The 21,480-nt window shown below is 41.8% G+C and overlaps 3 protein-coding genes across 3 annotated transcripts; 2 read left to right on the plus strand and 1 right to left on the minus strand.

Moving 5' to 3' along the window:
• Positions 1–1,085: 1,085 nt before the first annotated feature.
• On the minus strand, positions 1,086–2,431 carry LOC145406441 (uncharacterized). Its single transcript, XM_080277597.1, has 3 exons — positions 2,380–2,431; positions 1,463–1,640; positions 1,086–1,281 (listed from the first exon to the last, which is right to left on the minus strand). The coding sequence occupies exons 1-3, from the start codon at positions 2,429–2,431 to the stop codon at positions 1,086–1,088; spliced, it is 426 nt and encodes a 141-aa protein (XP_080133723.1).
• A 7,007-nt stretch (positions 2,432–9,438) lies between these two features.
• LOC145406361 (uncharacterized) lies at positions 9,439–11,574 on the plus strand. Its single transcript, XM_080277521.1, has 3 exons — positions 9,439–9,490; positions 10,530–10,713; positions 11,325–11,574. The coding sequence occupies exons 1-3, from the start codon at positions 9,439–9,441 to the stop codon at positions 11,572–11,574; spliced, it is 486 nt and encodes a 161-aa protein (XP_080133647.1).
• A 6,337-nt stretch (positions 11,575–17,911) lies between these two features.
• Positions 17,912–19,205, plus strand: LOC145406442 (uncharacterized). The gene is made up of 3 exons (XM_080277598.1): positions 17,912–17,963; positions 18,714–18,891; positions 18,992–19,205. The coding sequence occupies exons 1-3, from the start codon at positions 17,912–17,914 to the stop codon at positions 19,203–19,205; spliced, it is 444 nt and encodes a 147-aa protein (XP_080133724.1).
• The last annotated feature ends 2,275 nt before the right edge of the window (positions 19,206–21,480 follow it).

The following is a 21,480-nucleotide window of genomic DNA, read 5'->3' on the forward strand; positions in this document are numbered from 1 at the left end:
GGGGAAGAGGCAAAGGAAGGGAGGTGAAGGAGAAAGGCACATGGAGTTTGTTTTCAGAAGAACTGACAAAAGAAGTGGATGTTTTCTGCACTCTCCTCCCCTCGTTCATCCCACAAATCAGATCTTGTTTTTGCAGGGAAGGTCAGAGCGTAAGATTGATTTTGCAAGACCAAACAAGAAACGTGGGAAGTTTCTGTACTTCCCTTTACCCATTTATACAGCAAAACCTAATCTCAGTTAAGACAGGAAGACGTTCGGTGATGAAGAAAAGTGAGAGGAGACTGGAGGGGGATCGAAGGAAGAGATGAGATGACAACGGGGAAGGTGGGGAGGAGTCGGGGAAAGCGGAGAAAATAAGGGTGGTCGGGAGATGTGGAAGGGGGTGGAAGGGAAATGGGGAGAGTAAGGAGGAGAGGGACGGAAGAAAGGAGGTAGGGCTGGGACAGGCGGAAAATTGTATGTAGGGGGGGGGGGAGGGACACGTGATTTTGTTTTAACAAGAAAAAATGAGACCGAAAGCTTTTGCATTTTCTCCTCCTCGTCCTTGCTGTAAAAACAGATCTAATTTTCTTCGCTACCATGATGTATTTAGTTTTGTTCTTGCTACCTCCAGACGATTTTATTCAACCCTTCCAGTTCGAGAAGTCTCTCCTAAGCTGAATAAAAGCTTCTGAATGCAAAAAGAATAAAAACAAAAGCCGTCGGAGTAACATGGTTGATTATGACAGGGATGTTAATTTGCTATTCAGATCAACACGTCAGACTTGCTTTTGCAAGAAGAATAAATAAAGGAAAATCGAAAGTTTCTGCACGCTCCTTTCTTCCTACTTCAACGGAAACAGGTCTTAACTTCCTCACTACGAAAACGTATTTTTTCATTTAATTTTGGCTATATTCAGAAGCATTGTTCAGCTCAAGAGATCTTTTTCACACTGGAAAGATTAATTTTTGTCTTCGCAAAAACCTTTAGTACAAGAAGCCATTCCAAACCTGAAATAAATTGCCTAGAAGCAGCAACAATAAAAAAATATATATATCGTAGTGGAGGGCGCAGCAAGGACATGGAGAACCCTTTGCCGACCATATCAACACGCAGGAGGGAAACTGGCTCCACTGACGGTGCAGAAGAAAGAGAGAGAGAAGGTGGTGGAGTTGTCTGTGGAGGTGACGGTGACGGTGAAGGTCGAGGAGGTGGTGGTCCAGACGGTGAGGGAGATGCGGGGGTTTCTGACGCCTTTCTGCTGCTGGGGGTCTGTATCGAGGCTTCCGTCCAGGGGTTGTCTGTGTGGATGAATGGAGGTTTGTTAGTGTCTTTCTGCCTCCAGTCTCTCTCTCTCTCTCTCTCTCTCTCTCTCCAGTGATCAATCAGTTAATCGAGCAATTAATCAATCAGTCAGTCCATCAATCCATCAATCAGTCAGTCAACCAATCAGTCTGTCTATCTATCTCTATCCACACTCACTTGTCCTCTTTATCAAAATAGTCAATGGTTGAATATCGCTTATATCGCCGCCTCTGACAAGCGTCGGTATTTGTGAGAGAGGCACATGTGAAGGGTGCCGTGGTGGTAGTGGTGGTGAGGACGATGGCTGTCTTGGTGGAGTAGGCGGCGAAGATGCGGGCGTTGTCGGGCTCACGGCCTGGAGAAGAAGAAAGCTTAGAAAAAAGGAGTACAGAGGAAAGCATACATAAACAGCCTTGTCGGTCCTTTCGTGGCTGCTTGGTTTAGGGAAGGTTGTAACTAACAAAACTATTCTACCAGTTAAGGACAAGAACGGAAAAGTGGGAATTCCTGCCTGTAGACTGCACGAGGGCGATAAGTATGGAAGGGGTGGTGTAAGAAGGTAGGAATGGGAGAGGGTGTTACGGAGGCAAGAGAGTGGGACGGAAGAAAAGGATGAGAAGACAAGAAGCAGAAGAGGTGAGAACGAAGACGGCGAGGAGGAAGAGGGACGATGAAAATGGAAATAAGGAGACTGTATGAGAGAGAAGCTTTATATCTTTGCATAAAGGGGTGTTGTCCTACATATCCAGAAAATTCTAAAATATTATACTACTCTTTCTACCTATCTTTACTTTTATAATACTGAGTCTTTCCTTGTTAGTCTGATACTGTGAATTTTTATTCCTGTACTGATTTTGTGAATGCACAGTGTATGACGAAGGTCGTATACTATTCTACTGCGTCTGTTTCAAACTTTGGGTGTATTTGTTACTCTCCTCCCTGACGTGTTAAATCGAAGAAAATCATCTATGGGTGGCGAAACATTAAGCCTCTCTCAGCCTGGGAATACTAGCTAGAAGAGGGAGATAAGAAGTAAAAGATGTAAAATTACAGAAGCACTTTTGTCCCTTGGCTTTATCTGCATGGAAACTCACCTCTGACAACCCCCAGCACTCCCAGCACGACACCGAGGCTCAGCAGATTCATCCTGAGGGAAAGAACACAGTTAGTCTGGGCTTAGGCAAGTGAAAAACAAAACATCATCATCATTATCAGCGTCACCATCGTTAGGCGTGCATGGAAAAGACCTTAATTCCTTCACTACGAGGCTGTATTTTTTTTTTTTTTTTTGTCGATTCTTGTTATCTCCACACAGATTTATTAAACTTCAGAAAGATTTCAAGCAGTGAAGGGGCTGATGAAGGCTATGTCTAACCTCTGCAGTTCGAAAAGCTACCCCTATGCTGTATAAAATTGTCTGGTAGTAGCAAGAATAAACCAATAAAATACGTTATCGAGATGAAGAGGTTAAGAGCTCTATCAAGGAAGTCGTACCCCCATTTTCTCCTTCCTTCACGTCACCCACACTCGCCTCCTCAACCTCTTCAGTCAGAGGACGTATTCCATTCTCGTCTTGCTACTATGAAACGATTTTATTCGGTTTAGATTTTTTTTTTTTATCTGCACCTTAACACGTTCAACACAAAGACGTCATGATTATTTTATATCCTCATCATCACCAGACGATTTTATTCAACTTTTCAGACTGGAGGGATCAGATATTAGTATAACCTTACTTAATCCCTTACAAGAAGTCTCCCCTAAACTGACTCAAATAACAAATAATCTGGCGGTAACAAGAATTATTCACCCCAAGAAAAAAACAAAAGAGATTATCATAATAAATGTGTTAACTTCTTCAGTATGATGACATCGTTTATATCTTGTTCCAGCTGCCTTTAGACGATTTCATTCAGACTGGTAAACTGACCCCGTAGTGAAGGAGAAAATGGACGCTATACCTAACTCCTCTACTTCGAAACGTCTCTCCGAAGTTGAAACACACTCGTCTGGAAATAACAAGAATAAACCAAACAAGCGTGTATGTCAATCGCAGAACCTATGATACGGTAAAAATAGGAGGGTTAAAAATTGGGCGTGGTAAGCAAAGAAAATGGTGGGATGGGCTGGAATGTTTATAGGGCTGATACATGAAAGTGTATTAGGTGAAGGTGGGTGTTGTAAGATAACTGGCTTGAGTGTAGTGAAGGCTTATTACAAAATGCCCTCCATTAACAACAGTGTCCGGGGATAATGAAATGGCCGTGTGGGACAAAGAAATGTATGATATGAGGTGAGACTGTGGCATAGGGGTGGGGAAATGGGGTCAGGAATTTAATGGGTGCTCCAGGATTAATGGCTTTAGTTCAGTGAGGGTGTACATTTTCTCCAACAATAACAACAACAACAACAACAACACACGTTACTCTTAACATGTCTGGCGTCTTTCGAGGCAGGTAAAAAAAACGTCAACTGTATGAAGAGGTTAACTTTTTCAACTGGAGTACTGTACGTCATTTACATTTTATTCTTGACACTAGAGGACTATTTTATTCAGCTTATAATAGGCTTTCCGAATTGGCGGGGTTAGATATAGTCTTCATTAAGCTTATCAGTACCAGAGATCTTTCATAAGTTAAATATGTCATGACTTTTTTTTTTTTTTTGGTTATCACCGGACGATTATATTTAAGAGACTTTCCAAACCGAAGGGGATTAGATACAGCCTTCATTATTCAGATCAGTACAAAAGATCTTTCGTAAGTTATTTAAGTCTCTTGAAGGTAGAAAGAATCGACTACAATGAGACGTCATCAGACTGAAGGGGTGGTAGTTGTTGTGGCTATGGCCCCGGGCTTATCTGAACGTGAATCCGATAGGCTGCAGGAAGAAGATATCCTTTTCCCGCAAGTCACCATCCTCCTCTCGGTGGACAAGGAGGGAGACGAGGGACATTTGTAATTATGACTCAGGCAGAGGAGCCCCATCACGAAGGCGTCCCTCTGCAGCACCACTTGAAGCACCAACGCACCTTCTGCAATACATCCAGCCTAAAGGAGAACTGGCAAATAAATGCGAAAATGGTGTTTTATATCAGGGCATACTCGTGATATGAAGGGGTTTCCTGTTATTGGGATGTCTGGCTGCAGGAAGATTTTGAGGTTGGAATGACAGGGGTTCACTCCCCACCCCCCCTCCCTCTCTCTCAAGTATATGTCTTTCCGGGTTTTCTTAGGGTACATGACCTCAGTACAGTATATTCTGAGGAAAAACACATTCACTCACTCCCTCTCACTCTCTCCCACTCCCTCCATCCCTCCCTCCCTCCCCCCCTCTCTCTATGTAAATACATACATATCTATATCTATATCTATCTATCTATCTATTTATATGTGTGTGTGTGTGTGTGTGTGTGTGTGAGTGTGTGTGTGTGTGTGTGTGTGTGTGTGTGTGTGTGTGTGTGTGTGTGTGTGTGTGTGTGTGTGTGTGTGTGTGTGTGTGTGTGTGTGTGTGTGTGTGTGTGTGTGGATATGCATGCATACATACATACTACATACATACATACCCACACACACACACACACAAATACCCACATACCCAAACACACACACATTATGTTCAGTATGTGGGTAGATATATAGACTGATTGAGAGAGAGAGAGAGAGAGAGAGAGAGAGAGAGAGAGAGAGAGAGAGAGAGAGAGAGAGAGAGAGAGAGAGAGGCTACATCAGTGTTTGCATGTAAACTTGGAATGTATACCGACAACGAGATGGAAATACCCATACAAGGTGTGAGAGTATGTATGGCAAGATGGTGTATGTAGTGGCAAGAGGGCTCGTTACTGTGCAGGAACAGAAACGCTTGGAAATCCTTTGTCAAGACTACCCTACACAAGATGCGACATCAGGAAAAAAATAAAGGAATAAGAAAGATTTAAACATGCAGAAAAATAAAGAATACTGTCTATTCGCTTATTGAAAATGTGGTGGATTTAACAGATCTGTATATACAGTATGTATGCACAGAATTATGTAATGTTTAAAGAGTTGGCGTTAAGTTGGTTTAACATCTAGAAAGACAATTTTAATTCATATTAATCAATCGTAAAAAATTATATATACGCATATTTTAATTTATATATATTTTTACATTATGTAAGCCAAAAAACTACTACACACGCAGGCAACTCCACGGACACATCATCACCAGGAAAAAGTCTCCAAAAATGCACCGAACTCCCTCATGTAGGCCACAGATGTGTATGGGTGGCATGGTACCCTACACTACCCCCTATCACCCCCAACCCCATCCCCTCTCTCCCCTTCCCCTACCCCACCTTCTCTTTCCCCTTCCTCCAACCCCAGCCTCTTTCTCCCCATCCCCGATCCCTTCTCCCACTCTGTTCCCTTGACCATCTCTCCCACCTCCCCCTTCTCCCCCCCACACTGTCTCATCCCACCACCGGCCCTTCTTAGTTTATTTATCCCCCCCTTCCCTCTACTCTCCCCTACGCTTAGCTATCCACCCTACACTATCCCTCTATTTCCTCTTTCCCCTACCTCATACTTTACCGAACTCCCCCTCCCACTTCCCCTACTCTCTCTCTCTCTTTCTTTCTCTCTCTCTCTGATTTTCTCTTTCCCTCTGTTGTATCCCTTCTCTCCCCTGGCCCTACCCCTACTGCACCTTTATTCCTCTCTTTCCCCTACGCATACATCATCCCTTGCCCTACTATGCCTTTACCTGCCCCCCCCACATCCGCCGTCTTTCTTTACTCCACCACTCCTCTCGCTCACTCACCCTAGATCTGTAGAACTTCCCCCCTACTGTAACCCTCTTTCCTCCACCCTCTCCCTCTTCCCCTCCGTCCTTCTCTAATCTATGGGACGTCCCACCCCCCCTACACCTCTTTCTCCCTCCCCCACCAGGAAGCTTCTCCCCTCCTCTATGGGACGTATATAAAAGGAGTTACCATTGGCCGCTCAGTCCTGCCGTCGTCTGGATATACCAAGGTGCTAGTTAATGCCTCTCCTGTATTCACTATCTCTCAGGTAAACCAGGTCTTCTAGCTAGCCTACACTATTTCACTGTAACCTGGCCTAAAATTACCACATCTCCACTTCGAATGCGAGTTCTAATGATAGATTAACACTAGAATATGCTGCCAGTTACGATGTAGGATTAGTGCTATGGGAAGGATGTCGAGTTCAGTGTTGTCTTATTCTGTCGTTGCGCTGCGTAACATAAGCTGCAAAAGAACGAAAATTTAGACCAGGCTAAGGTGCAAGGAGTATACCTGTTCACCCTCTAATTTTACAATTAGTTGGAGGGAAATCGTAGCCAGGGTATTAAAATGAACGAAGACCCCTTATTCAGTGCTATGGTGGCAGTTCTAAGTTATGCTAGACAACATGAGGAACAGTTCGCGATGTTACTCGTTACTCGTGCAGTTTAAAAAAAATATTTGAGCCACCATCGACAGCTCTTCGGTATGATACGACTTTCATCAAGCCAGGGGAAGAAGAAGAAAATGAGTGGATACTACGGCTGGCGAGTGTATGGTCAAATAGAGAAGTCTATTCGCCTCTCCTGCCTCTTTCTCTCACTGCTGGATTCACAGATGCTTCACCGAGACGTAGTGGACAAAGGTACAGGCTCACCCACAGATAGATGATAATATACACCTCACTCCACAGCGTCATATTCAAGCGTCTGTGAATACAGCGATGAAAGGGAGGCAGAGGAGACAAACGAACTTTTGAAACAGACTGCATATTTTGCTGTGTTGGACTGGCTGTTTTGGGGCTAGGGATGAGTCACATTTTCATTGCTTCAGAATCACAATATCTTTATTAAAGCCTACATCATTTTTTTAAAATCCATCCACCTATCAACTAATCCTGCATAGCTGTACCAGGAAAGCAGGGGCTCAAGGTTAGGCCGTTTAATTTTTGTACATGAAAAAAGCTAAGTACACTGTAGAGACAACCAGTTAGTGTCTCAGTCGTATCAACTTTTAACTCCCTTTATTATGGTGACATTCGGTTTCTTCTTCTCAAGGACCTCTACCAGTGATGGGGTAAAGACGACATGAGCTCAGAGTTACGTTTCACTATATCGAATATTTAATCCACATTTTTTCCCGTCTTTTCTGTTAGTTCTTGCTACTTCCCTATGTGAAGAGAGAGAGTGCATTATTTTTTATATCAATCTGCTATCTTCAGGAGATTTGGCCTAGTTTAGGTGCGGGAAGTGAAAGGGTTAAGGTTACTTATATTTTTGTATCTCCTCCAGTTAGATGCCTCCATAGCTAAATGTAACCCGGGGATAGCAAGAACAGAATGAAACAGAATTATGAACAGAGTCAAAAACAGCGAAGAATAGGGTGAAAAATAAAACGAAGACTGTGAAAACGTCAACGTGAATCTGGTGAAATATTTTTTTTTTTTAATTATATTCCTGGTGCCTTCAAATCATTTAATTCATTTTCGGAATTACAGTACTTTTATTCTTTTATCAGAGGTGTTGATGACAACTATAAATAACCATATAACTATATAACTATATACCTCTCTTTCTCTCTCTCTCTCTCTCTCTCTCTATATATATATATATATATATATGATCTCTCCAGTTCAAAAAGTCTTTTCATCATCATCATCATCCAGACCTCTTTTCCCCTATACGCTGATTGGAATCGTCTGAAAGTAGCAAGAATAAATGAATAATTTAAAAAAATCGAATGGAAGTGTTTATAGCGATTCACCGCATCACAAAGATGATGTTTTTTGCACTTAATTTTTGTTGTCTGTAAAGGATTTGGCTCGGCTTTAGAAAGGCTTCTCGTAGCAGTGGGTTAGAGGAGGCTGTATCTAGCTTTGCCAGTTCGAAGCAGTCTCTCATCAACTGAATAAAATCGTCTGGCGGTAGCAAGAATTAAGAGGGAAAAAATCGTACTGAGAAGGCTTAACAGACTATAGAAAATCAACCCCATCAGACCGGTGACGTATTTCATATATTCTTCCTGTCTTCAGATTTCATTCTCCATCCCCGAGCTGTCACTTTCTTCCCCAAGTTTTCAGATGATCACCACCACCACTATCATCATCATCATCATCATTACGTGTATCATCATCATTATCATCATCATTACGTGTATCATCATCATCATCATCATCATCATCACCATTACGTGTATCACCATCATCATCATCATTACGTGTATCATCATCATCATCATCATCATTACGTGTATCATCATCATCATCATCATCATCATCATTACGTGTGTCATCACCATCATAACAAATTCTCAGTACAGCATTATAACAGGGTAGTCAGGATCTACAAAAAGGGAAGAGGAACAACAAAGAGGTAGAAGGCCTGTCATCTGAGTGGCCAGTGAAATGGGAGCACAGTTATCTATCAAAGCAACGAGTGAAAGTTAAAGCGGTGTGCACAGATTAACACTTCTTCCCTATGACACACTTCTGACACTATTCTTGCTACCCCCAAACGAATTTTATTGTTTAAGATATACCTCCAGTAATGACGGGGTTAATGAAGGCTATAGTTAACCCCTCCAGTACAAATAGTTTCTGCAACATTAAGTAAAATCGACCAACGGTAGCAAGAATAAAATGAAACGTACAGTAGGTTATCGGAGTGAAAGGGATGAAGGGCAGGCGTCCACCAAGGCATTTTACTCTGGCTACCTACGGACGACAATTTTCAGCTGAGAGAGACCATTGCACACCCTAACCGGAGTGACGGCCATATACTGTACCTAGGTGTGTTCGATCCTCAAAAGGTGACAGGATGATTTGGTCCTCGGGCAGAAGGGACTAATCTCATCTAATTAATTGGTAGTCCCGTTCGTATCATTTTTGCCGTCTGTCACTAAAAGTGCCCCATAACATCTGTATCTGAGGTGTATCTTCTTGCACAATAGCCATTTTTACTGCCAGGGCATTGTTATCCATCTTCTCATTTTTTAGGTGAAAAAAGAAATCCACATTATCATCATCATCTCCTTCTATGAGATAAGGTGGGATGGATCCAGAAACTGTATAAATAAATCAATAAATAAACGTAAAAGTGCGCTCCGAATTATTTTCCAGTCAGTCTCTGACCTGTTTCTTTCCCCACAGAGAATGAAGTGGCTGGTTCTTGGCGTGTTCCTCGGCGTCCTGTGTCTGGCTCAAGGTAAGATGAAATTCATTAATCTGTCTATCATACTGGGATCTAACCTACTCCTAATATCTTCCCTTACCTTTCATTGCCTATCATGCCCTTATTTAACCTTCTCTCCCTACAATGCTGTGAATTACCTATCCTCCTAACTTTCTTTACACCACTCAACCCTACAGTACCACAATACAACCCACTCTACCAATGCTTCCTCCACTCTCCTTTCCCTGCATACCTTAGCTTCCCTACCTTTTCTGCTTACCCTAACAATTGCCTTGCCTATGCTCCCCAAGCCTTGCCATACCATACCCAAACCCGCCCTGCCATAACCTCTCCTATTTTAGTTACCTTCCCTCCATCTTACCCTACTACATCCTGGACAACCCATTCTGCCCTAAAACTCTCCTACCCCCTACCTTCTGTCCACCACCCTACCTCACCACAACGTACCTCAACCTGTCCTGTCCCAAACTCCCCTACCCGACCAAACTTTCCTGCTTACCCCAATTTACACGTCTTCCCGCCTTCTCAAACCTTCGTCCCTTCTAGAATTCAGTTTTGGATCCTGTTTTGTCCCTTATTTGCATAACTGATACCAATGAATATTTGTGATTCAGAATATCCAAATTTGCTGATGATGCACGAGTTGGTAACAGAATGGATTCACCCTTACAAGAAAGTTCATTCAAAATAAGTTTTATTTTTTTAATAGACTGAAACAAAGTAGATGGCTTTTAATTCTGGAACTATATAGTCATAAATGTCAGCGAATAGAAACGAAAAAGCTTGCCATAGGATGAATAACATTCAAATCGAGAATGCAAACCAAGAAATTACTTACAACTAATATTTAAAAAATGATACGGAAAAAGAGGCAGTAAAGAAAAGCAACTAATGAATTGAAATCATAGGTAGAACACATGAATTAGAGCATATATATATGTATATATATATATATATATATAACCCTCACCTTGTATAATTCCTCAGTCCTGCTGGTATTATCATTATCATCACAATTAGTTAATTACCCCCTTATTCCTGCTTCTTCCAGGGCGAGACCTTGATGACGCGCGAGTGGTCGTTGTTGCCAGGAGGACCCAGACCGCCATCGTTCTCACCACCTCCACCACCACCGCCTTCTACACATGTGCGTCGGCTGCCAACGCCGCCACATGCCAGAGGAGGCGATACCGCAGGATGTCTGTTATCGATGAGGACAAGATGGGAGATGAGACGTGAGTTTATATAATACACAAGAGATCGAGCTGGTTGGGTGAATATTATAATGATATGTGCATGATCAGGGATTTGGCACACCTTTTTAACGTGACCGCGTCCGGACTGACTCTATCGGATACGTTTATGTGAAGCTATAGTACGTGGTGAACGTTTTTTGGCGTATCAGATAAACCCAGGATTCCGGGGGCTTAAATGGTGAGTGAATGGAAGCGTGGCCCATTGGAATGGGTAAATTTGGGCTGTCTGGACGATGCCGCTCCCCACCCTGCCGTAGGGTGGGAAAGAAGGTCCGGATGACGATGATGATGTATATATATATCCATCTATCTGTTTATTTGTCTGTCTATCTATCTATCTATATCTATCTATATATAATAGAGAGAGAGAGAGAGGGGGAGGGGTTATAAAATTTTCTCTACTTCCTAAGAGACATATAATCGCCTGCTTGTCCGTCTGTCACTCTCTTTCTATCAGTTTTCACATCTGTCGATCAGTCTACCCATGAACCTCACAGTTACCTTTCCCCTCCCCCTCTCTCTCTATATCCCCAGCTATCATTCCAACGATTCACCGACCTCACACCATTTACCTCTTTTCCCTTCTTCAGGCCCATGGTGGACGGTTCCCTACAGGAGAATGACGACGATGAGAACGACGACGACGACGACGACGCCTTCCGCAGCAAGCGTGCCCTAGGCAAGGATGAAAAGCGCGACCCTCGCATTGCCTTCACCGTTTGGAACACCACCTCATCCACCTACACCGTGACATCCACCTCCATCAACTCCTCCACCACCTTCTCACTCTCCTTCTTCTGCACCGTCAGTGGGCAGGCTTTCCCTCCCACCTGCGGATAAAATGGAAGGAAATGAAATAGAGATGGATCGCAGGTAGAATGGACCACGGAACGAGAATATGGACCACGGAACATAAAACGGACAACAGAACGGAAAAGTGGACCAAAGAACGGGAAGGATGAACCACATGAATCACGGGCCACAGAAATGGACAAAGGTACAGGTTAGAAGAACAAATGACTGCGTGGAAGAACAAGGAACCGGACGAGCGTTTGAAGTTGAAGGAATGCATGAAAGAACCAAATAAATATACTGAAGAATGGGATGAATATATCAAAGAACGGACTCAGTATATATAGGAAAACCGAATGATTGCATAACACGAGCTTATGAATGCATTAAAGAGCAGAACGAGTGTTAAGACAGCCAGGACACCGAACAAATGTGATACAGAACCAGACGGACGATTGGAATGAAATGAACGAACCAACCGAACCGAACAGGACTTCAGATGATTTGGATTACAACTTTTTTCTTCTAGCTATTTGTTTATCTTCCTTTTTTTCTTCTCTTTTCAAACTGGACACTTCAGAACTTCGTCACTGCCTGAGTCGCATTTGGAGATGAACTTTTAGTTATTTAATTTTTCATTCTCTACTCGCTTAAGGCGGCCTCCGCTGGAAGTCAAAAGGCCAAAAATGGGTCATAACTCGGGAACCGGTGGCCCGATTGGACTGGAAATTGTTTTATTCTTTTAGTTAGAGCATTTTAAAAGTACCTAGCTCTAACAAAAATTGAGCTACGTTGCGCCGTTTTTGCTGTGTTATGGTAACAAACCAATCAACAAGCATACAGAAATCAGATCGTTATAATATAAATTGAAACGATTTTTCGTTGTTGTTATTCCGTTTTGCGCTTTTTTATTTGAGTTTGTATTTCTAATATTTGGGTTTGTGATATTTGTTCTTGACAGTATTTTATCTAACTGAATAAGCATAATACGTACTTATTAGATTCTTCATATTCTTATTTATTTGATAACACATTTTCATGTTCATATTTTTTTCTCTTATAATTGATCCTGCATTTTACTTTTCTTCACCCAAGTACAGTGTTTCTGTGCAATAGAAAACACTGTTACAGCTCACACTCTGGCACCTCGCACCAACATATTGCACACCTCACACTGCCACACATACTGCAGCACCTCACACATACCTCACCCTGCCACACCTCACACTGTCATACTGTACCTGACACACACACACACACACACACACACACACACACACACACACACACACACACACACACACACACACACTTCCCATTTACCTGCACAGAAGTTTTCCCAGTACCCTGCCTCACACATTATGAAAGAAGTAAGGTTGTATTGACTTTTCATTTTTCGTTATTCCGTTTTACTTGATATTCTTCCACCTACGTCATCTGAAGGACCTGCCACGCTACGCACTGCATCATCATTCCAACTCTTACTATTTATTTCCTTATTTTTAAGTCACAAGGGTCAGATCTGTACATACTTAGTTAATAAAGAAGATAAAAGTTACGTATGGACTGTTAGTGACACCCTTATTAAACCTCTCATGGTCGGAACAACTCTAGTGTACTGTTCCAGATAACGCCAGACGATTTTATTCAGTTGAGCGAGTCATGGAAACCTAATGCGTAATGCCCAGAGTGCTTGGATTTCTTTCAGCTGAACAAAATCATCTGGTGTCAGTCTGAACTTCAGTGCGCCAAACAGTTTCAAGCCATCTGACTAATAAGATGTTCTTAAACTGAATGATATCATCTGGTGCAAGCTTGAATTTCTCACAGATGAATGGAAATGCTATTGTTATCCTGAATGAAACACTCAAGAACGTTCATGTAAAAAAAAAAAAAAAAAAAAAAAAAGGGGGGGTAACCGAGATTCCTTTCACCCTGCGAATACCAAGATTTTTCTCGGATGACTAGTACAACCCAGTGTTAGCCTGAATGACGCACCTGAAAGCGTCCTTAGCAGCAAAAGAGTTAATATGGTTTGTTAATTCCCCAAGTTTTTGGATTATTTCTCAGCTGTATACAACCGTCTACTGTTAATCAAGAGAGAGAGAGAGAGAGAGAGAGAGAGAGAGAGAGAGAGAGAGAGAGCTACGGTGCAAACATGAAGGACTGTAAGACTGCTGCTGTGACTGTGACTGGTGGGGCTGGAACACGGCAAATGGTGAACTGTTCCTGTCAGTTCCCGTGCTTACTTCCCTCCACCTCACTGCTCCTTCTTTCCTTTCAAGGTAATTACTTCAAGCACCCGCACCACCACCAGGATAAACAATACAAAAAACAAAGCAAGGAAGTGCTCGCAAAAAAATGCTTCCTGAAAACAAACAGTACCAAAAAAAAAAAAAAAAAAAAAAAAAACTTGCAAAAAATTCTATGTACAGAATTTAATTACGTCTGTACTCCTCTACACCCAAGACAAGCACAAATTTTACGTACACCCCAGAATACCTCTTCCTGACTATCTTTGGTAACGAAACCTTGAACTAGAGGAAATGCCAAGCAACTTCAAGCTAACAAGAGTGCCCTACAAAAGACGAGGTGCCAGAGGGTTCTTGACGGCAAGCAGGTATAAAACGAGCGAGACAGACACTGTAGGTCCTTCCCTCACGTCCACATATACCCAGGTGCTTCTCTGGAACCTTCGGCGTGTACTTTACATTGTGAAAGCAAAGGCCCCATATACTGACGGTCATTTGTAGGACAGCTGTGTGCGATGTGGTCAGGATGCATGCCACATTACAGAATGCATTCAGCAGTGAGGCAAAGAGGGCTTTTTTTTTTTTTTTTTTTTTTTTTTTTTTACTACAGACCCCACAGCAGGCGTGAGCAACCAGATCTGTTTCCTGGTCATGGCTGTGATTAGTCGACTACAAAAATGATAACTCTGTTATTATTATTATTATTTGTTTTTCGCAAAACAAATTTACTTAAAAATTCCAATGATATTGAAGCTCGATTAGAAACTTAAGTCACCTCACGAAACACTACAACTTTGCTTTTTATTTTACGTCTCAGTGCCCAACAATGCACAACGTTCCTATGCATCGTCTTGAAATATCATGATATGCATGACAACCAAATGATAATTAGAACTACTAACAATTCTAATAAACTACCGACAGCTCGTGGCTGGAGTGCTGTCAATCAATTAATCAGATGGCAATATCTGATATAGATTACAGTTGGGAATCGTCTGACGTCGTTGGAAGTCTAACGCTTCTCAAGGTGTTTTTTTTTTTTTTTTAAGCCGAGGATAAATATGAAGATAAATAATTTTTCAGTTACGTACATTCATACGGTAATTAGAAAATCTTCGGATATGTTTATAATATTTTGGTTCACCTCAGTTGAGCTGGCCACACATATGTATTTGCTAAATGGCCGTATCTGCTCATTATGTAATAGGTTTTCCTCCCCAATCCATTTGTAAGGAGAGATGAGACACATCTCGCCATTGGAGTGTTCCATGTCTACAGTCGAGAAATTGATAATTTTAATTTGAGTGATTTGTTTGGCTTACTGATCCCAGCCATTACTAATACATCCATGCGCCATAAAACTGTCATGCAAATCACAAGGATTAAGCGTTTGCATGTTGCACGGAATGTAGGAGACACAAGTCGCATCTGTATTCCGTACTGCATCTAACTCTTGTCTTATGGGTTTCACAAATGACTGACATACATTACGAGATTGCTTTACTTTTCTCAATTTTTTTTAAGTCCCTACATTTTTATCGATTATTCTTGCTTCCCCCACACCATATAGGTCAATTTACGAATGATCTCGAGCTGAAGGGATTAATGATGGCTATATCTAATGTCTCGCATTCGAAACGCAGTCTCTTTAAAAAAATCGTCTAAAAGAGGCATGAATTCAGTGATAGTTAGACATCGGAGTAAAGTTGTAAAGAAAACACCTCTTAGTGTGATTTTTCATGAATAATAGTGACTGGAACACGACAGTTGCTTCCGTAGACCCTGGAGATTCAAACAGAGCTGAAGGAAGTCACACAATGAATGGACAGTACTGTACTTCTCACTGCCACACAGTTATGATATTTTCTGTACATATTGCGTACAATAATAATGAAAGAAAAATAGTAAAATGGAGAAAGAGAGTATTCCGAGGACAGAAGATGCACAACGTTGAATTTTACTAAAATGGATAAGTATAAAAGTAATACTTTTTTTTTATCTTCCTTTCGGCTCAGGACAAATGAACGATAAACAAAAATTATGAATAATATACACAAATAATCTTACGTACATCAGAAAATCTTTCACTTAGGTACGTGAGGTTTTAATCATTCTTGTAAAAAAAAAGTAGTGTGATGGGTAAGGATGGAAGTTTAGAGGGTGAAGTGCTTGAAAGAGTACAACAGGGAAGGAAGGTTACTGATTCTTTGAAAGCAGTGATAAAGAACAGGGAAGTGAGCACGGAAGTAAAAAAAAGTCACTGCATGACAGTACTGTACTGTGATACTGACTCTAACATACTGAAGTGAAGCTTGGACCTTGCTGGAAGGACACAAGTAAAGAGTTACTTCAGAGGAGCATCTGGAGTTACATGGAGAGACAGACTGACAAATGAGAAAGTGAAGGAGAGCTGTGGTGTAGATGTGGATGTGATAGAATGCATTAGGAGAAATACACCGAGGTGGTTTGGCCATGCGAAGAGGATGAAGAGCGAGAGACTAGCAGAGGATATGCGAGTGAGGTAGAGAGGGGGGGGGAGAGGGAGGAGGAGGCCGAGGATGAGATGGAGGGATGGAGTGGAGAGATATATGAGAGAAGAGTGTGTAAGCTGGGATCAAGGCAGTGAAGTGGCATTGGACAGGGAGACTTGGAGGCGAATTAATTGTGGCCACCCCTTACGGGACTGAGGCGTCTGGCAATAGATAGATAAATAGATTTTTTTTTTCTGGGGGGGGGTTAATATAGAACCATTCTTTCAGCCTTGGTTCCATATTCTAGCATAGATAACTGTAATTCACTATATATCAGCATGCTCATCTAAGACAGATGAACTTTGTAATGAAATTTTGCCATGAAACAGCAAAGGAATATTGTACCACAGCTTTCTCAACAAAATGATATTAACTCAAAAGACTCAAGGGAGCAGTCTGGAGGCTACACTTATGTAATTAAGAACATGTGCCGTGACACGTAATCTCATATTCTGGTCAGTTTTCACTAATATGATGCTTTCCTATGCGTTACTTAGTTCCACACATCAGCAGTATCACAGCATGTCTTTATAAACATCTCTACCTCTCTACTTGTAACCAAGGATACAGGAATACCTATTTTGTAAAATGCATGTCCGTCACGCATCCCCAAAAGTTAGGAACAAGACATTTTGCTTTACAATAAACGTGGAAGAATAAAATAAAACACATTTGATAAAAAACATCTCTTCGGACATCCTTGAATATTTTACTTAGAAACCCAGTCCAGCAAAATACAGTAATGATGAAGATATAAATAAGCAAATAAATAAATAATTAAATAATCAAATAAGCATAGAAGTACAGTATATAAATGTATTTTAAATGATATCGTTGAATTTACTGCAGACGCTGACGGTATGAATTCTAACTTTAGTTTTTCAAGGCTCCCCATTCAGTAGTCATTCAAGGCACGGTTTATATAAGCAACCATCATCATCACCTTCTCCCACTAATACTTGAGATGGGAAAGATACAGGGGCAGGTACGAAGAAAAAATGGAGAATTACCAACCAAAGCCACCTGTGATAAAAGACATACTCGTAGAACCATTTAACCTGTCATTCAAGCCAAGACCTTGATTCAAGCCATTTGAAATCGTCGACTTCACGATCCACACACACAGGTCACACATCCATTCACCCATCAATCAAGCTTTCAAATTTCCCGACTCCACCTCAGAGGCCAAACAATGCACACGAAGCTTCACAGTATAATTATCGCAATGAGTACCAGTAAAAGCGCTTTCAACACCGCGGACTGACGAAATGATAAGTAATGGCGTGTTGAATGTTTACGTCTAAAGGATCTGATTGCAATAAGTAACGGGTATGTTGAATGTGACTCCTGATTCACGATTTTTTACTTCAGCTTGTGATTCACGATTTTTTCTTCTGCTTCTGATTCACGATTTTTTCTTCTGCTTCTGATTCACGATTTTTTTTCTTTTGCTTCTGATTCACAGTTCTTTTTATTCTGCTTCTGATTCACAATTCTTTTTCTGCTTGTGATTCGTGACTTTTTTCTGCTGCTTCCGATTCGCGATTTTCTCTTCTTCCGATTCACGATTTCTTTCTTCTGCTTCTCCCCATCCAGGGCAGGATGAAGTGGCTGATAGCGTGTGTGGTTCTGGGCCTTGGCACGGTGGCGCAAGGTGAGTCCTACATTTAATACATACTCTAGTGGTCGGGGTATCTATGCTCCGCTCACATTAACTAGGCGTGAAGTTAGAGACTGATTTGAGGCGTGTATGTGAGTGACGTGGAGGGGGAAAGGAGGAGGGGGACACCATGGATGAGACAAAGGGATAGAGTGAAGAAATATATGAAGGAAGGGGTGTGTGAACTGGAGGGTGGGCAGCTAAATGACAGAGGACATGGAGGCGATTTATTTGTGGCCACTCCTTACGGGATTAAAGCGTTTGTAGCGAGACAGATAGGAAATTGCCATCTCTCCACCTTGAGTGCCGAGCTACAACATGAGATTAATACTAAAATATGGTGCTAGTCACGAAAAAGTGCTATGGAAATGATGTAGAACCGTAGCGCTGTCTTATTCTGCCACTGAACTCCGCCAAGTAAAGGTGATTGAGCTGTAGGAGTCTCTCGGCCCTATGATCAGTCCTTTTATTACAGTGACATCTTTTCTACATTATTTCTTCCATCTTCAGACGATTTTCTTCAGCCTGGGGGAGGTTTTTCATACTGAGTGAGGGATGTAGAGCTTACATTAACTCCTTCAGTACAAGATCTCCCCCCTCTCTTTCTGTCTGTCTACTTGTATTTACCTATCTGTCAGGTAATCAATCAGTCAATCTAGTCAGTTAATCTATCTACCTATCTATCCATCTATCTGTCTATCCATCTATCTATACATCTACCTCTCTATCTCTCTCCCCCACCAGGCCGGGACCTCAGCGACGCCCGCATCATCGCCTCCCGCTCCACCAAGACGGCCATCGTTCTCACCACCTCCATCACCACCACGCCTTTTACCTGCGCCCTCGCCACCAACCCCCAGGTGTGCCAGCGACGCAAGTACAAGACCTTTTCGCCGGTGCAACTCTGGATCGACGAAGAGGAGTGAGTTGAGAGAGAGAGAGAGAGAGAGAGAGAGAGAGAGAGAGAGAGAGAGAGAGAGAGAGATGAAACTAATATTATGCCAATCCTCACCTTCCTCCAGCACGCTCCTAGACGGCTCACAAATGGAAGTGGAAGATGTGGCAGCTGACGTGGGTGGAGAAGGACCTAGGCAGCCCCGCCTGGCCCTCACCGTCTGGACCACCACCTCCTCCACCTTCACCATCACCTCCACCTCCACCAACCTCATGACTACCTTCTCCCTCTCCTTCTTCTGCACGGTCTCCGGGGCCAGCTTCCCTCAGACCTGTGGATAAAATTTGCAAGGGGAGACTGAAGATTGGCAGGGCAGTGTTCTCGTGGGTTTAGGAGATTCCCAGTGTTATCGTCTCTCCCTCCTTTTCCTCCATCTCCTTCTTTTCTTTTTCTTTCTCCTCTTACTTCTTGTTTTCTTCCTGTTTCCCCTCTTCCTTCTTCTTCTCCGCCTTGTTAAGCGATCTCTCTCTTTTCTTTTTATGGTGCATTAACATTCGCTTGTTTTTGCCTCTCTCTCTCTCAATATGGTACATTAATTTTCTTTTTTCCTAATACAGTTTCTTATCAGTTTATCTCTGCACATAGAACGCCACTATTCTCTTTCCCTCTGTATTCCTTCCTAACCCCATTTTGTTCCTGCACCTACCAAAGCACCCCTTTCTCACCGCTCTATTTCTGCCCATGAAAACGTCACCATTCTTTTGCGACTATTCCTTACCGCTTTGTTTCCTGCACACAGAAGTTCTTCCATCCCTGTTTATTTTATTTATTTATTTATTTCTCATGGCACATTAATATTCATTTGTTATGCATATTATGTGGCATGTTAAACCGTAGGCCTGCACTATGGTGGTACCTACATTTTTTTTTTCCTTTTTGTGCAGATGATTGAAATTTTTTGGCAGTTAGAGGGTTAAAAAAGAGCCTCGTTCGACCCATTCATCGCTATGGATGTTCCATTTTGTAGGATAGCAACAGACGATTTTGTTCAGCTGAGAAAAATCCGTCATCAAAAGGTCAATTTTGCATTTCATCTATGGTCATGTCGATGTTAGAGGGATATCAGTAACATACAAAAGAACGTGAGTGTGTAATATGCAACCAAAAAAAAAACACACACACACACACACACACACACGCTAAGAAAGGGAGGTACTAAGGAGCCTGCAAAGCCCACGAGAATACTGCCCACTGGATATTTTAACTATCATTATTCTGGGGTCGATCTTGTATATACACACAGCTTACCATATTGTGATTGTTATTTACTTTAGAAAGGTGTATTTATTAAACGTCATTGATAGCCTTCGTCTGTGTTTCTATTGTCCTTGTGTTTATTTCTGTACCGTCCTACCCAGCAAAATCAACACTGCTATTTTGTCACATCAGTACGATTAAGGGAGGCATTCATATATTTTAGTTCTACTACAACCGAACGATATCTCTAGGTTTCCGAGAGAAAGAGAGAGAGAGAGAGAGAGAGAGAGAGAGAGAGAGAGAGAGAGAGAGAGAGAGAGAGAGAGAGAGAGAGAGAGAGAGAGAGAGAGAGAGAGAGAGAGAGAGAGAGAGAGAGAGAGAGAGAGAGAGAGAGAGAGAATCTTTGTGAATGACTTAGAAACAGCCTCCGTCATTCTTTCTAGTACGATGACGTCTTTATGAGTATTAACTCCTTCAGTCTGACCACGTATTAGTTTGTGTTATTTTTCTTTCTGCCAGATGATTATATTTTAGTGATGAGAGGCTTTCCGAACTGGAGGAGTAATATATAGCTGGATAAAATCGCTGAAATAAATTATGAGGAAGTAACCTGATTTATAAGAGTGAGGGGAGTTAAACTAAACGACCTCCTCATAATCAAAACAGAGATCATAAGTAACCTTCATTAAGTCCTTCTTTATAACGAGCTCTATCCTATTTCATTCTTGCAACCATCGGGGGAAAGGGTTAGAAATGGTCTCTGTTACCTAGAAATTGTCTCTTTTTAAACCTACACTACAATGACGCCAGACGATTATACATATTTTAGGACAGACCATTAGCAGCGAAAGGGTTAGATCTCTGAGGCTAACTGAACAGGTATTGTAAATTTGCTTGATGTCCGACAATTTCTGTAAGATGATGCCAAAACCCTGTTCAAGGAAGAAACATGGCTGCAGTTCTATTACCATCATTATATATCATCTTTATTATTATTATCAAAACCATCATCATCCCAACTCCATTCCGATCATCATCATCGTCACCACCATCATCACCTTCATGAGGCCTATACTCTTACTCATTATCGTAATCATCAATTCCATTAAACCAACTTTATCCCAACTTCATCATCATCATCATCATCATCATCACATGGGGTGGGCAGGAGCTAGAAACGGGGAAAATAAAGCAAAACGAAGCATGAGCACTATCATCAGAGTGCCCGGCGAAAAATGCATCGCGTCTCTATTTACTCGTCATTTAAGACTTCGAATAATGACAAACTTTCCTTTTTTTTTTTTTTTTTTTTGAACCCGTGGAACTGTCATAATGTCCTCTCTCTCTCTCTCTCTTACA

Source organism: Coenobita brevimanus, chromosome 70 (genome assembly GCF_032717465.1).
Source record: "Coenobita brevimanus isolate Jiangsu-jjx chromosome 70, ASM3271746v2, whole genome shotgun sequence".
Lineage (NCBI taxonomy): Eukaryota > Metazoa > Arthropoda > Malacostraca > Decapoda > Coenobitidae > Coenobita > Coenobita brevimanus.